This window comes from Eumetopias jubatus, unplaced genomic scaffold (assembly GCF_037043125.1).
Source record: "Eumetopias jubatus isolate StellerSeaLion01/CBP00866 unplaced genomic scaffold, mEumJub1_p1.0 scaffold_12, whole genome shotgun sequence".
NCBI lineage: Eukaryota > Metazoa > Chordata > Mammalia > Carnivora > Otariidae > Eumetopias > Eumetopias jubatus.
The window spans coordinates 105,445,245-105,460,341 of NW_028274818.1; the positions used below are offsets into that span (position 1 = coordinate 105,445,245).

General features: G+C 51.1%; 1 protein-coding gene across 7 annotated transcripts in view; it reads right to left on the reverse strand.

The window, feature by feature from the left end:
- Positions 1 to 10,975: 10,975 nt before the first annotated feature.
- Positions 10,976 to 15,097, reverse strand: part of TRRAP (transformation/transcription domain associated protein) — a 113,365-nt gene continuing 109,243 nt past the window's right edge. For all 7 annotated transcript variants that reach the window (XM_028088564.2, XM_028088566.2, XM_028088563.2 and 4 more), the window contains exons 69-71: positions 14,473 to 14,676; positions 14,191 to 14,385; positions 10,976 to 12,001 (exon numbers count right to left, since the gene is read on the reverse strand). In XM_028088564.2, the coding sequence (XP_027944365.1) occupies positions 11,717 to 12,001; positions 14,191 to 14,385; positions 14,473 to 14,676 (684 nt within the window). In that variant the 3' untranslated portion in view covers positions 10,976 to 11,716. The remainder of the gene's footprint in view (positions 12,002 to 14,190; positions 14,386 to 14,472; positions 14,677 to 15,097) is intronic.

A 15,097-nucleotide genomic window follows, 5' to 3' on the forward strand; every position in this document is an offset into this window, starting at 1 on the left:
CTCCAGCCAGCCAGGAGCTGTCCTGAGAAGCCGGGGCAGCCTCTCTGCCAGAAGACAGAAGTCCGCTCCCAGGGAAGCGCAGGGCACTCGGGCGAAGGCGTGGGTGGGCACTTTGCAGAACCAGAGAACCAGAGTCTCCAACCACCTTCTGGGGCCCTGGTTGTGACCTCCTGGCAGACGGCAGGATGAGGGGGGCTTGGGAGAGTCTTGAGTTTGAGTCCAGCTCCAATTCATAACCGTGACTTGAGGGGGGCGGGGCGTACTTAACTCTTGAGCCTTGGAGGCAGCAACACCGAAGATGCTCAAAAATGTGGATGGAAGAATCAGAGTGAGCCTGCGCCAGAACAGCCCTTCCAGCTGAGGACGATGATGTCCAGAAGGGGCCCGAAGGAGGAGTCTGGGCCACTGATACGCGGGGTCCCTTGGTCAGGCCGGTGGTGAGTGAGCGAATACAGATATAAAAGTCAGCAAGTTGTTCGCTTATGAAGTAGAGGGGCAGCCTGACCTGCAGCCACAGCCCCGACAGGAGACCCCCGAGGGGCGTCTGCCCTCTTCCTCCCTGGCTCCGCACAAGGCCTGGGAACCCGGATCCAAACCGCCTCCTGCCCTGGACAGAGGGCCAGTGCTGGCTGACCGGGGAAGCCTCTGTGCCCGCAGATTATCTAGAAGTCTCTCCCTGCCTCCCCCCATTCTTGATGCGAAGACTTTCGATTTCTGTACAGGGCCATGCAAGCTCCGCAGCCGTCACTCACCTGGCAGCTGCCACCCTGGGGTCCTCCTGCCCCGCCCCCTGCACCCCCTCGGCTGTCCGGCACCTGCTGTCCTCTGAGCGGAGACGGGGGTGGGGGGGGGTGCCTGGATGGAGCGGTGGGCTAGACACAGGCCTGTGCAAGCGCCGCACCGGCCCCCTCTAACTGGGCTCCACCCCCCGTGTGCCCCCTTCCTTTCACTCACCACGGCATCCGCAGAGGGGCTGGGGAAGATGCCACCACAGGGCACCCGCTCCGTCCCCACAGGAGGTGGAGGGATGTGAGGCCAACTCCATCCCGCGTGGGGGCCGGCCTGTGATGGCCGGTCTCGCCTCTCGGCCCGGGGAGGCTCAGCTGACCCTCCGGGGACCTGCAGGGTCCTGTGGCCCGCGTGGAGCTGCCCCGGGAGCCGGCCGGGGGTCAGCCACCTGCGGGCCCGGGCGCCCCCCGCCCCGGCCCCCAGGAGGTGCGCTCAGCTCCCCCCGGGATCCCCATTGTGATAGGAGCGTCCTGAGGGGCTTCCACCTCAAGCATTTCACCGCTTGCAGGATGGGTTCGACATCCTTGCTCACAGCCAGACCGCAGATCCCTGAACCGCGGACACCGAACATGCCGTGGGCTTCCAGGGAGGTGATTCGGGTACCTTGGGTGGGACCCTCCAGAACCCCTCCCTCAGCCCTCCCGGTTATTCAAAGCCGGCCAGACCCAAGCCAGGAGGGGCCTGCGAGGAGGGATTTTTCTGAGCCCCGCAGAGTGGAGGCGGCCCCGGGCCCCAGAACGATGCCGGGAAGGAAGAGCGGGCCACGCTCGCCGCGTACCGGCCCCCACGGCTCATGGGCCATCAGGCAGGGCCGGGGAGCCTCAAGCTCCAGGACCCACCTCTGGCCCCAGGGGACCCCGTCGGTCATGGCACGGGATCCCTGCCCGGGGGGCAGGATGGGCGAGAGCACCTCTGACTGTCCTTGTGCCCTGGGTGCCCGGGGAGCACCCACCAAACCTGCCTGCTGATGGCTGTCGCGCTTTACGTCGTGCTGGTCGTGGGGCCGAGTGGTGACATTGCTGCAGGGGACCTGAGCTGGGGACCAGCCACACAGATTGCTGTGGGAGATGGTGACACTTAGGGTCACACTTGATGGTTCATCATGGAAAAGCCTGCTTTTGGTGCAGACAAGACGAGGAGCCCTCCCGGAGGAAAGGCGGCACCTTGTGAGCAGCTTAGCTTCACACACAGTTTGGAGGCCTTGAAACGACACGAATGGGAGCCAGACTGGAAGAAAAATCAAGAAAAAGAAATCTGGAGGCCATTAGTAATGATCCGGAAAGCTCCCATGGGCTTCACGGCCAGAGTTTCACGAGTGAACAAGCGAGGAGAAATCTCACCGCGTGGAACAACGGAGCCAACAGCTCTTGGACGCGAGCTCGGGCTGCAGAAGAGACCTCCAAGCGCACCCGGCACCCAGGACCTGCCACCAAGTCGGCCTCCCCAGGCCGGCGGAGGAATGAAGGGAGGACTCCGACAGCCCCGGGAGATGCCCCGCGTCAGAATTCTCCTCTCCAGGGAAGCACAGGGCTGTTTCCAGAAGCAGGAGGAAGCCGGGGGAGAAAAGGCGGTCAGCGCACGGAACAGTGCAAAGCGACAGACCAGCCTGGAGGGCACGTGGGGTGGGGAGTCGGGGTCAGTCCCGCCGCAGGGACGCTGGCCGCCCCCCGCCGGTCCCGCAGCTCAGCCCCAGGACGGAGGACGTGGCGGGGGGGGGGCGTGGACTTCGGTGGGAAGGCTCCGTCAGGACGTGGAAAGCCCACAGAAGGCATGTCACAGGGAGTTTTGAAGACACTCACTGATGTGGCTCAGTTAGATACTTGAAAGAGTCTTGAGAAAAGACAAAACCAAATATGTGCTAGAACAGCAGGGAAAGAAATCAGTGCTCTTCACAGTCCCGTTTAAAATCCCCAGAGGAGGCTTCACTGCAGAGTAAAACAGCGATAGGTGCGTCCATCAAATTGTTATGTTGTACACCTTGAACTAATACAATGTCGTATGTCACTTGTAGCTCAATAAAACTGGAAAAAAAATAAAATTCATAAACTTCCATAAAAAACTAAGTTTGGGGCACCTGGGTGGCTCCGGTGGTTAAGCATCTGACTCTTGATTTCGGCTCAGGTCACAATCTCGGGGTCGTGAGACTGAATCCCATGTCGGGCTCTGCGCTGAGCGTGGAGCCTGCTGGAGATTCTCTCTCCCTCTCCCTCTGCCCTTCACCCATTTTGCCCATCCCCCCACCCCCGGCGTTTGGAAAAAAGTATTTAAAATAGGCTTGGCATTTACCGGATGGGGTTGGTGTGTCTGACTCATTCTTGCAGCTCTGTAGGAATCAGGTTCTAATCCCTGAGTCAGAGAACTCCTTTGAAGAAAAAAAATCAACTTAATTAACTCATGATCACATGAAGAAAGCTTGTGCTGGGCACAGAACCTGGATGTTAAACATTTCCCATTTCCTTTTATGATTCTCTCAAAAAAAAAAAAGTCACGGAGAGTGAAAGGTAGGAGTTCCGGCAGGAACTGCATAAAGATGAAGAAATGAATCTCTACTGACATTCAATCAAGAATTAATTCCCTGTGTAAAGAGAAAGGGGAATCTTTCTGAAGCAATTTAAAAGGTCAGACACATCTGTGAACAGCTGTAACCTGGTCAAGAGACCAAAATTCTTCCAGAAACATCAGAAATCCTCAGTGGCCTTTCCCGAGGCCAGCTCATTTCCCATGAGGGAAATAACAGTAATTTAGGAAAAGAAAATGCAAACTTAAGACAAAAGTTACTCACAAGGAATTAAAAGCTTAACGTAGGTCCCTAATATTTCGGGCGAAGCATCTGGCAGAGGCCCAAGAGGCCCAGCAGGGAATCCTCTAGAACCAGGCTCCTGAGGAAGAAGGAACGTGGAGCTGTGATGATACAGGGACCCAGGGTGCGACCGCGTCCCCCAGAGACTCAGGCCCTCTGGAGAAGGGACCCTCCCCCGAGTGTGTCCATCGTCCTGACGGACGGGCAGACCCCGATGCTCGGACACTCACCTACCTGGAACCACGGGCCGAGGTGCTGGTCTTCGCCCTCGGCCTCAGGTGTTACCCAGGCCCAAGAGGTCCCAGGGACCGAGCCTACGAGCACCTGTCCTTCCCTACATTCAGGAAAATGAGGATGCTGCCCTCCAGGAATTCTCTCCTCCAGTGGTCTTTGTTGGCCCAACACATACTCCACTGACAAGAGAAATGTCTGCACCAGGTGCTGGCTTCCACCTCCGTCCACACAGTCTGAGGTACGGATTTGCCTTCTGATGCGGCAGCTGGACAATCCAGAACCTTACCTAGACAGCTTTATCTCTGCACTAAAGTAACTTTGAGTTTTTTTCTCCTTTAGCTTTATTGCGTTTAGTTCAGAGATTATACAGTGGTTCAGATTAGAATCTTGATGAAATTATTAATGATTAAATAACTGAAGAATATTTGAATGTGAATCTTATAACTTAAATGATTCCACTTCATTCTATTTGTGCGTAGTGTTAATACATAATTTTTGTTCTAAGTCTGTTAAAATAATCCATTAATAAAGCAATAATTTCTGAGACAATTTTGACAACTTTTCTCTTGGTTTTATTGCTGTTATTTACAATCCTCTGGGGCTTCCTTTACAGTTATACTTGACGTAAAAGTGAATCTCGGGGCACCTGGGCGGCTCAGTCGTTAAGCGTCTGCCTTTGGCTCAGGTCATGATCCCAGGGTCCTGGGATCGAGCCCCGCGTCGGGCTCCCTGCTCCGCAGGGGGCCTGCTTCTCCCTCTCCCTCTGCCCCTGCTTGTGCTCTCTCTCTCTCTCTCTCAAATGAAGAAATAAAATCTTTTAAAAAGAGAGTGAATCTGTTTCCTTTTTTCTGGGTCTAGAGAATGTGAGGATGGAGGACAGATTTTGGTTGGTGCCAGGTCACTCACTATGGGACCTGTGCTGAGAGTACTTGAGGATTTCAGAGTTCATTTCTGTGAATCAAGGGCTGGATTTCGTCTAGTTTTTAAGACTGATGTATTTGTATAAATGAGTTTTCATTAAAAAAAAAATTTTTTTTAAGATTTTACTTATTTATTTGACAGAGAGACACAGCGAGAGAGGGAACACAGGGGGAGTGGGAGAGGGAGAAGCTGGCCTCCCGCCGAGCAGGGAGCCCGACGCGGGGCTCGATCCCAGGACCCCGGGATCATGACCTGAGCCGAAGGCAGTTGCTCAACGATGAGCCACCCAGGCGCCCCTCATTTAAAACTTTTTTAATTTACACTTTTGTCAACTATAACTCAATAAAATATAATATTTAAATGAAAGGCCTAGACAGTGACGTCAGCCAAGATGGAGGACTAGGAGGCTCCGGGCCCCCACCCCCCATAGACGCAGTAGACAATTCCAGACTGGCTGAAATACCATCTACAAACATCTACAGCAAGCAAACAAATGCCCAGTCAAGAAAAAGCCACATTTGCAATGATAGGAAATTTCTAAGTGTTTTCACTCACCTTGCCCCCGCCCACTCCCTCCCTGGTGTGGCACGGCATGGTTTGGGGGAAGGGCAGCCAGGTCCCCTTAAGCCTCCAAACTGAGCCACCCAGAGAAAGTCTTCCTCTGCACAGAAATGGTCTACAAAACCTGGGACATTTTTCAAATGCCCAAAATTCAACAAAAGATCACAAGGCAGAAACAAGAAAACATGGTAACCACAAAGAAAATACCTGTAGGATATACACAAAAGCAGATGAGAAAAGAACCAAAATGTCCCTACAGGAAAAAAAAATCACCTGAACACAAAGGAAGGCAGTAACGGAGGAAAGGAGAAGGGAGAAGGCTGTAAGACATAGAAAACAAATAAAATGGCAAAAGTAAGTCTTCTCCAATCAGTACTTAGTTTAAATGTAAATGAATTAGGGGTGCCTGACTGGCTCAGTTGGAAGAGCACGCAACTCTTCACCTTGGGGTCATGAGTTTGAGCCCCACGTTGGGCATAGAGATTACTTAAGAAACTTAAAAAGAAAACGTAAATGGAATTTGAACTCCATAATCAAAAGACACAGACTGGCAGAATGGATAGAAAACCAGGGTCCATCCGGACGCCGTCCACACGAGACTCACTTTAGATAGAAGGACGCACATGGCTTGAAAGTAAAAGATTGGAGGAAGGTAATTCTGTGCAGCTGGTAATGACAGGAAAGCAGGGGTAGCTATAATGATCTAAGATGAAATAAACTTCAGGACAGAAACCACTCAAGAGACAGAGAAGGGCATCATATAATCAAAAGGTCAATTCACCAAGAAGATCAGAGAGTTACAGACATATATGCATCAGACATCAGAGCTCCTGAACATCTTAGGCAAACACTGACAGGTAATCGTGGGAGAGGCTAACACTCCGCTCTCAGTAATACACAGGAGCAGCAGACTGAAGATCAGGAATGAAAAAGGGGACTTGAACAACACTATAAACCAATCGTACCTAACAGACACATGTAGAACGCTATCCAACATAATCTCATATATAGAAAAACCTAAGAAAATACATGCCAAAAAACTGTTAGGACTAAAAGACAAACACATACCACCTTCCTAAGGAGCCTTTTAGGCTCAGTCCCCCAGACAAGGGAACAATACTACTTCGGTTAGGAGAGTGTGGTCCAGGGGCACCTGGCTGGCTCAGTCGATGGAGCGTGCAACTCTTGCTCTTCACCTTGGGGTCATGAGTTCGAGCCCCACATTGGGTGTGGAGATTACTTACTTTCATACGTAAGAAAGAAAATACGGTCTAGTGTAAAAATAATACTGTGTTGTGAAGTTAACATATACACAAGTAAAAAGTGTAACGTCAATAGCACAGAAAGGGAGGGGAGAGATGGGGAGTTACCGTTGTAGGCTTCCGACGTAGGTGGTATGGTATGATACTGTTTGAACACAGACTCTGATCCGCTCGAGAGGAACACAGTAACTCTTGATAATTCACTAAACACAATGCATGTTGTCCAGAAACACATAAAAAATTTTATCACTCTACATTCATGAGGTGTAGCAGTCAGAATAGTCCTGAATTATATTTGGTAGTATTTTAAGACTTTTCATCTATTATCTATGCACGATGTAGGTCCATTTTTTTTTTTTTTTTGGACTCATCATTAACTTTTGGAATTAAAAATAAGCTAAAGATAAGAACTACTTTACACTATTATACAGAATCCCATATAATTATGGCTTGTTTAGTATTTCCCAAGCTCTTCTGTCTTACAGACCAGGAAAACATACTGACCAGAACTGAGACTGGTATATAGTAATTAATTTTTTGGTTTGTCAAAGATAACATTAAAAAATTAATAACCTATCACTAGGATTTCATTTAATAAGGACATTTTAATAGCAAAACTTTTCATGATAAAAGACTCATTGGTTGTCCTTTATGAGCCTCACTTTGGTGCATCGATTTTTCTCGTCTTTCTACTGATGGGCAAGAATTTCTGCACCAGCTCACAGTGGGTTCATAATCCAGTATTTGTTATCCCTGGTTTTTCCCCTATTTTCCCCATCCCCCATCAGCTGGTTCATTAACCAGGGCTGGCCCACGTGTCCATCCAAATACTCGTTTCCCCTCCCAAAGGACCCCCACCACCTTTGCAAGCTGTCTTCCTCCACACTTCCTCCCCCATCTTCCTCCAGGCTTCTTGAGCTCCACCACTTCCTTGAGACCCAACTCACATCTTTTATCGCCCACGATCTTTTTTAAAGTGAAGCCTTTCAGAGAACCTTTAGTCAGTTCTTATTTTCAAGAAACTAAACTAAATCCTCCTAGCTTGTCAGGCTTTTTACCATGTTTGTCCAACAACTAAAATGGTTTTCCCCCTAAGAAAATTTATGCCAACACTATCTTAAATGTCTTTTCTTCCTGATGAAAACAAACAAAAAGACTGTCTGAACTAAAAGACGAATTCAGTGAAGCTGCAGGATACGAAGTAAACGCGCAGAAATCAGTTGTGTTTCTGTAGGTGAAGAAGAGCAACCCAAAGATGAAGTTAAGAAACGGTTCCACTTGTAGCAGCATCAAGAATAGGAATAAACTTCACCTGAAGTTTCACCTGAAAACTTCACCTGAAAATGAAACACTTGTATACTCAAAACTATAAAATTACAAAATGAAAAACTGAAGACACAAAAGAAATGGAAAGACATTCCGGATTGGGTGACAATATCGCTAAGATGTCTTTACTGTCCAAAAGGAGCTACAGATTCAATGCAACCCCTACAAAAATCTAACAACACTTTTGCAAAACCAGAAAAATTCCCCTGAAAATTCATAGGGAATCTCAGGGACCCCCAACCAGCCAGGACAATCTTGAAAAAGAACAATGTTGGAGGCCTCACACTTCCTGATTTCAAAACACACACCAAAGCTATAGTCATAAACGTAGCTTGGTACTGACATAAAGCCAGACATATGTAGGGGGCACCTGGCCGGCTCAGTTGGAAGAGCATGTGACTCTTGGATCTCAGGGTCTTAAGTTCGAGCCCCACATTGGGCGTAGAGATTAGTAGAATGAATGAATGAATGAACGAATGAATGAATGCTTGAAAAATAAATAAGACGGACATATAGACCAATGGAAAAGAACAGAGAACCCATAAACCCCTCATATATGGTCAAATCGACCATTCCACGGAGGATGGCTCTTGGGAACAAATGGCACTTGAAAAACTGGTATCCACATGCCAAGGAATGAGTTTGAACCTCCCTAGCTTATGGACCAAAGATTTAAATATAAGAACAAAACTATAAAAGTCTTAGAGAAAACCTAGGGGAAAAGCTTCGTGACATCGGGTTTGGCAATGATTCCTTGGATATGGCAACGAAAGAAAACTAAACTGGGCTACATCAAAATGTAAAACTTATGCGTGAAGGGGAAACTATCAAGAGTATGTGAGGGCCGCCCACAAAATGGGAGAAAGTGTGTGTAAATCCTAGAAGTAAGTGTAAATCCTGTAAGAGGTCAGTATCCAGAATATATAACATCTTTCTACTGATGGGCAAGAATTTCTGCACCAGCTCACGGTGGGTTCATAATCCAGTTCATAACTTAAAAAAAGCCAACAACCCAGTTAAGAAATGGACAAAAGATCTGAATAGATGTTTCTCCAAATGGTCAGTAAGCTCACGGAAAGATCCTCAAAATCACTAATCACAAAGAAAATGCAAACCCAAACCTCAATGGGATGGACGCCACCCTACCCCCATTCGGATGGTTGTTCCAACAAAGAAAGGAAACAAGCGTTGACAAGGATGTGGAGAAATTGGAACCCGTGTACGGCACTGGTCAGGGTGTAAAATGGTGCAGTTGCTGGGGAAAACTGCATGGCAGTCCTTCAAAAAATTCAACACAGAATGACCGTAAGATGCAGCAACTCCACTTCTGTGCATATTCCCAAAGCACCGAGCACTGGAGTCCAACAGATACCGGCACACCCACGCTCATGCAGCGTTATCCACAATAACCAAAAGCACTCTGTCGGGTGAGACGATGAACCAGACGCCGTATAGAGATGCAACACAGGATTATTCAGCTTTAAAAAGGAAGGAAACTCTTTCACGTGCTGTAACACAGACGCACCTTGAGAATGGATGCTGGGGGAAGTATGCCGAGCACCACTGGACAGATACCGTATGGTACTACTTACAGGAAACTCCCAGAGTAGACACATCCACACAAAGTAGAAGCAGAAACTGCCGGGAGCGGGGCAGGGGGCGGGGGGGCTTTGCGTTTAATGGAGGCAGAGCGTCCTTTTGGGAAGATGAAAATAAGTTCTGGAGAAGGGAGGGTGGTGGGGGTTACATGAGCATGTGAATGCCGGACACTTAGAAACGGTTAAAGTGGTGAATTTTATGTATATTTTTCCATAATAAAAGTGTCTAATAACAGTACTTACCTTGCAACACGCTTGGGGAACCTGGGGCACACGCCATGGGGGGCGCTCCGTAGAGACCCGGTCTCTGGCCGCCCCGCTCCAGGTGCCCGACCTTCCCACTTACAGACGGAGTGCAGAAGGTGCAGGAGCTCCGCTGAGGAACACTCTTCTGCCCTCGCTGTGCCAAGGCTGGTATTCCTAGAAAGCGGGGGGCAGTGCCGAGGGCATGGTGTGAGCGAGCCTGGCCCAGAGCCCGGGGCCCTCAGTACGCCAGCCTCCCTCCAAATACTGACCACACGAGTCCGCCAGCCCCGTGTCCCACAGCTGACTCCCCATCTCTGAGCTGGGAGCCCCTTCTCTGTGAAGTGGAGGGCCCCCCCTTCAGGGCTCAGGGACCACCTGCCTCCCAGGACCGGTGACGCGTGCAGCAGCCCCACCTTGTGGTCACCCGCAGCCATCGCCCCTGCTTCCCAGGCACAGACTGGGACGCCACCCTACCCCCACCCCGTAGGGTGGTCACCTCCCTTGGTCGCCTCTGCTTCTTCGGGCACATCTGGTTACACCGCTTGGACTGGACTTTGTGGGGACACTGCGTGACATCAGCTGCAGGCTTCCCCCCGTGCTGGCCTGGGGCATCGGGGGGACAACGAGGGACAAAGGCAAGGCCTGGGAAGGGCTCCGGGTCCCCGCCCTGAAAGGGGTCTTGCCGGGCAGGCCCTGAGCGGTGGGAAGGCGTCCTCCTTGCGGCAGACGGGAGTGCCTCCCGGTGCAGTGCGTCCTTTTAAATTCAGAATCCTCGTTTTACAACGTGGGCCACAGCCCCATCCCACTTCTCACCTTCGGACACAACGCCTTGTGCTCGGGACCCCCCCCCCCATGTCCTCCAGGGCAGGCTCTTCTGCCTTGTCCGCTCCACCCGCAGGATGGAGGCGGCCAAGCGGGCGGCGGGGGGGGCGGCGAGGCCTCCGAGCCGCCCGCCGTACCCCCGCCCCGTGCACACGGGTGACGCGGCAGCAGCCCCGAGGTGGGGAAATCAAGTCCAAGGGACCAGATTCGAGGGCATGTTTCATACCGTCAGAGTCGGGACCGGCCTTCCTTGTCACCATCGAGGAGTTCCAAGCTGAGACCCCTCCCAGGTGTCATCTGCTTGTCACCAGAGAACCACCGAGTGTGGCCCCTCTCGGCCCCGGGGCTCGGTCCCCGAGGGGCTGAGGGAACACCTCACAGAAACAAGCATTTCCACACACATAAGGGATGACACGTCCTTTTATAAAATATTTATTCTAAAAAAATCACACTGTACAAATTTAGATAGAACATTCTCAATGTTCCTATTTATAAAAATGTGAACATAACAGACTGGAGTGAACCGACAAATTTCTGTGGCTGTTTTCTTTTTAAATTAGGCAGGAGAAAAGTGTTTTTCCAAGTACAATGATAGTAAATGTGTCGAAGGCGCCCAAGAACCCGACGATGAAAAGCGCACCGTTCCCCTGCCGCTCCCAGCGCTCACGCTCCCCCGGTGGACTCTGGGCCCCACGCACGGCACAGGCGTTCCCGCGGGCCGGAGGGGGCCTTGCTGCGCCGCGTCAGCCGCTCAGAGATCCCAGAGCCGGTTCCACACAGCAGAGAAGTTTGTGCTTAGAGAAAAGCCAGCACAATTTGTTCATAATTTCCTGTTTCTCTAACAAAGTGGGTTTTCTGTACACTTGTTACAAAGTCTGTACAAAAACACAAAGCTCCTGTGAGGCGTTACTTCTGAGTTAAAAACGATTAGAGAACCATCTTCTACAGATCACGCTGTACATTCACAGAGGGAGAAACACGATGAAAAATTCACAAAGAAATTCCGGGCCAGGGAATCCTGGTTTCTAGAAGGGGACCGCCGAAGCTCGGACGTCTCCGCTCTGCCCTTGCTGACGGCCCGGCCCCCGTCCCGAGCGGGCAGCGCCCCTGGGGCCACGTCTCCCGCTCCCGCTGCGGGCCCCAGGCGGAGAGGCGCCTCACAGCCACGGGTGCCAGGCGGGGTCCATGCGGCACAGGTTGTCCAGGCTGTTGGCAGCAGCCACCAGCGTGTTCACTTTGCTCTCCCCGCCTTCAAACTGGGCCAGGTTGTGCAGGCGGGTCATGATGGCCGTGACCGCCTTCTGCACCAGGGAGACCAGCTGCTGGCTGTCCATGTTCTCAGGCTGCCCAGCGGCCGAGAGCGGAGAGGAGGTGTCCTCCTGTGTTTTTTTGTGCCAAGCGATGATCTCGTCCCGAAGCACCGTTTTCAGAATGCCGTCCACCTGCAAGAAGAGAGAAGAAAATGGTGCCAGCTGAACCAAGCGCAACCCGGAGGGGCGGCTTCCTAATGAGGCTGGGCCTGGCCACGGCGAGCCACGGTGCCCAGGGCCTCGTTGATGCACCAGGGAAGCCGCCTGGGGTCCAGCAGTGGCCACAAGGCACAGCATTTTGGTCTGAGCAGGGCACACGTGTCCCATGGCACCTGCTCCTGACACACTGCTTCCTGGTGTCAAATGTCTGTTTCACTCCACGCATCTGAGCACCTGTCGAGGGCCTGTTCCTGGCACTGCAGCCAAGAGTAAACAAAACAGAAACACCAACAGCCCCTTGCCCTTAGGGGGCTTTGCTCCTGACAAAGACATGCCCGACATGCCCTGTGGTGATGGGCACTGAGCTCAGAAACAGCAGGCGAGCCGGGCTCGGAGCGGTTCTGGGCGGGAGGGGGCCGGGGGGGGCGGTTTGCTGGTGACGAGGTCACATTTGGGCTGAGATAGGAAGGAATCAAGGACGCAAGGCATGTGGCTGTCACACGACCTGTTTCTCGGGCCAAGGAGAGCCACCCTGGGCCTCCGTGTGGCCACAGCACAGACTCTGGGTTCCAGCCCCAGCTCTACCACTTCTGGCCTGGGCGGCCTTGGGAGAGTTACTGAGCCCCCTGTGCCTCAGTTTCCCCATTTATATACAGGGCATAGTAATAGAGCTTCCCAAACGTGTTTTTACAAGAGATTCCCATACAAAATGGTCTACATTTTAGCCAACCTACACAGGCATTCTCTACATTTAGGCTGTTAGGGAATTTGGGTCCAGAGTTTGGAGACAGCCCGATTCTTTTCTGTCTACACTGCACTGTCTACACAAAGAGTAACGCATGGCATCATCCAAGTTGTTACAGGCCTTTGAAATATGAGGAGCCACCTTCATTCTTTTTAAAGTTTCCAAATAAATGCCAAGCTAAGGACTGCCCTATGACTGCTTCCGGGAGTGTAACATTTCGGTCTACATGAGGACTTCCTATTTCAAGCCTTATGCCGCAGGTAGGTGACCGTGAACTCGCGGCATCAAAACACAGACTGCTCCTCACGGAGAAATCCCGGGGCTATTTTTACTCACGTTCATACTTATGCTTTCCCCAAAAAGCACTCCCCACTGATGGACACGTGCAACCGAGCACTGAAAAGCACAAGACGTGTATAACGTAAAGTCTGTGCTCCCAGTTAAGCAGTTAGCTAATAATTTGAAAATTTCTCTGAGTAAACACTTTCGGAAAGCAACTGGTACCTGAAGGCCTCTTGAGACACCAACAGCTCATCAATGCAAAAAAAGAAAAAAGAAAAGAGGCACAACTGATCTCTCCAGTTAAAAGAAAAGTGACCTGCGTTCAGTCCCCTGTTGCGAGGAGAGAATTACTCTGGTGGTGAAGACAGGCTGGGAGTCAGCGTGAACTGGATTCGAATCCCAGTCTGCCCTCCTAGTGGCCTGAGCCCTGACAGCCGCTCGCCTTCCCTGCCCTCGCTCCCCGTCTGTACGACCGCCCGGAGCAGCTGACGAGAAGCCACCCAGCAGTCAGGGACGGGCGGCTGGGGGAAGGCAGCGGGGCCCCTGGCCTGTCACCGCGACAGAGCCACCCCATGGCTTCCCGTGGCCGACGGCATCCGTCGCGTCTCCCACCTGGGACTCCAGGGTGTGCCCTGCACGTCACAGCCCTTTTGGCCCCATAACCACAGCATGAGTAAGACAGGTGCCATCCTGCGGACACACCTCCGCCCTTTTATTTTTAAGTAATCTCTACGCCCAGCATGGGGCTCGAACTCGCTGCCCGGAGATCAGGGGTCGCGCGCTCTACTCACGGAGCCAGCCAGGCGCCCGTCTTCCGCCCTTTTATAGCGGAAAGATTTACATACACACAAAATGGAAGGCAGCTATGAAACCAAGTAAACAAAACCGACAAGCAACAGTCATCGTTGGGAAAATCATCCAAAAGAGACTTCCAAGTCCTTTGTGTAAAACTGGTTCCTCAACATCCTAAATGCTTTCAAACAGTCAACATTTTGAAATGCTTTTTCCAAAAAGCAGCAGCTTGAATTGCACAGTAACAACAAGCTTTCTCCCCCCCTTACTAGCCGACCAGCAGCCTGCAGGCCGCGCGGTGTTCGAGTGACCCGTGTGCAGTGCGCCAGCCATCGTGGCCTACCTTGAAGTTGGGCTGGGCGAAGCACCGGGCCACGGCAATCATGGAGGCCGTCAACGGGCCAGAGACGCCGATGGTGGTCAGGAATTCGGAAATGTTGGGGGTGAGGCGGAAAGGGACGGGGCGGTTGGCATCCAAGTCTCCGGTTGCGTCGTTTATATCAAACCGAAAGTAGGCCACATTCAGTTTGCCGGTGTCCTAAACACCAGAAGGAGACAGTCTCAGAACTCACACAGCACGATGCAGACGCTGAAGGAAAGGCTCTGTCTGGTGACACCCAATTACCTGAGCGATCTGTAACATCTCGGGATTGAGTCTATTCAAATGCAAGACGAATTCTGCAAAACCAATGAGTGCGAGCTGGATGGTGAACATCTTCCGGAACGTCCAGTAGTCCGTGGCGTTGGGGAACGTGTGCAGAGCCCACTCTTTCAGCATGCTGCGTGGCACCATGTTACTCTGAACTTCTTTGAGGATGTCTCGAAGGACCTGAAATGATATATCACTCCACCATAGCTTCCCTCGAACTTGTTTTTTTTTTTTTTTTTCAAAAGGAAAACTCTCAAATTGTAATTTTGTACTTACTTGGCACCAATAAAGTGAATTCTGTTGACAAATACATATGTGATGTCGTTTGACTAAACACGGGGATGTCAATTTTCTTCTAGGGCTCACGTTGTATGCTTAAAGCAACAACAGAGCCATTGAAAAAAAGCCTTAGCTGCACGATGTGTGGTATTTGTTTTACCAAGAATTTAGATAAAATCCAAATACTGTAACTTGTTAACTACAGAATATAACTAGACCACTTTACAAAAAGAACAAACGAATAGTTGGATACCAACACTTCATACCTAAGACCCCTAAAAACAAAAGTCTTATAAACTGAAGGAGCTAGTTTCTCAAAGCA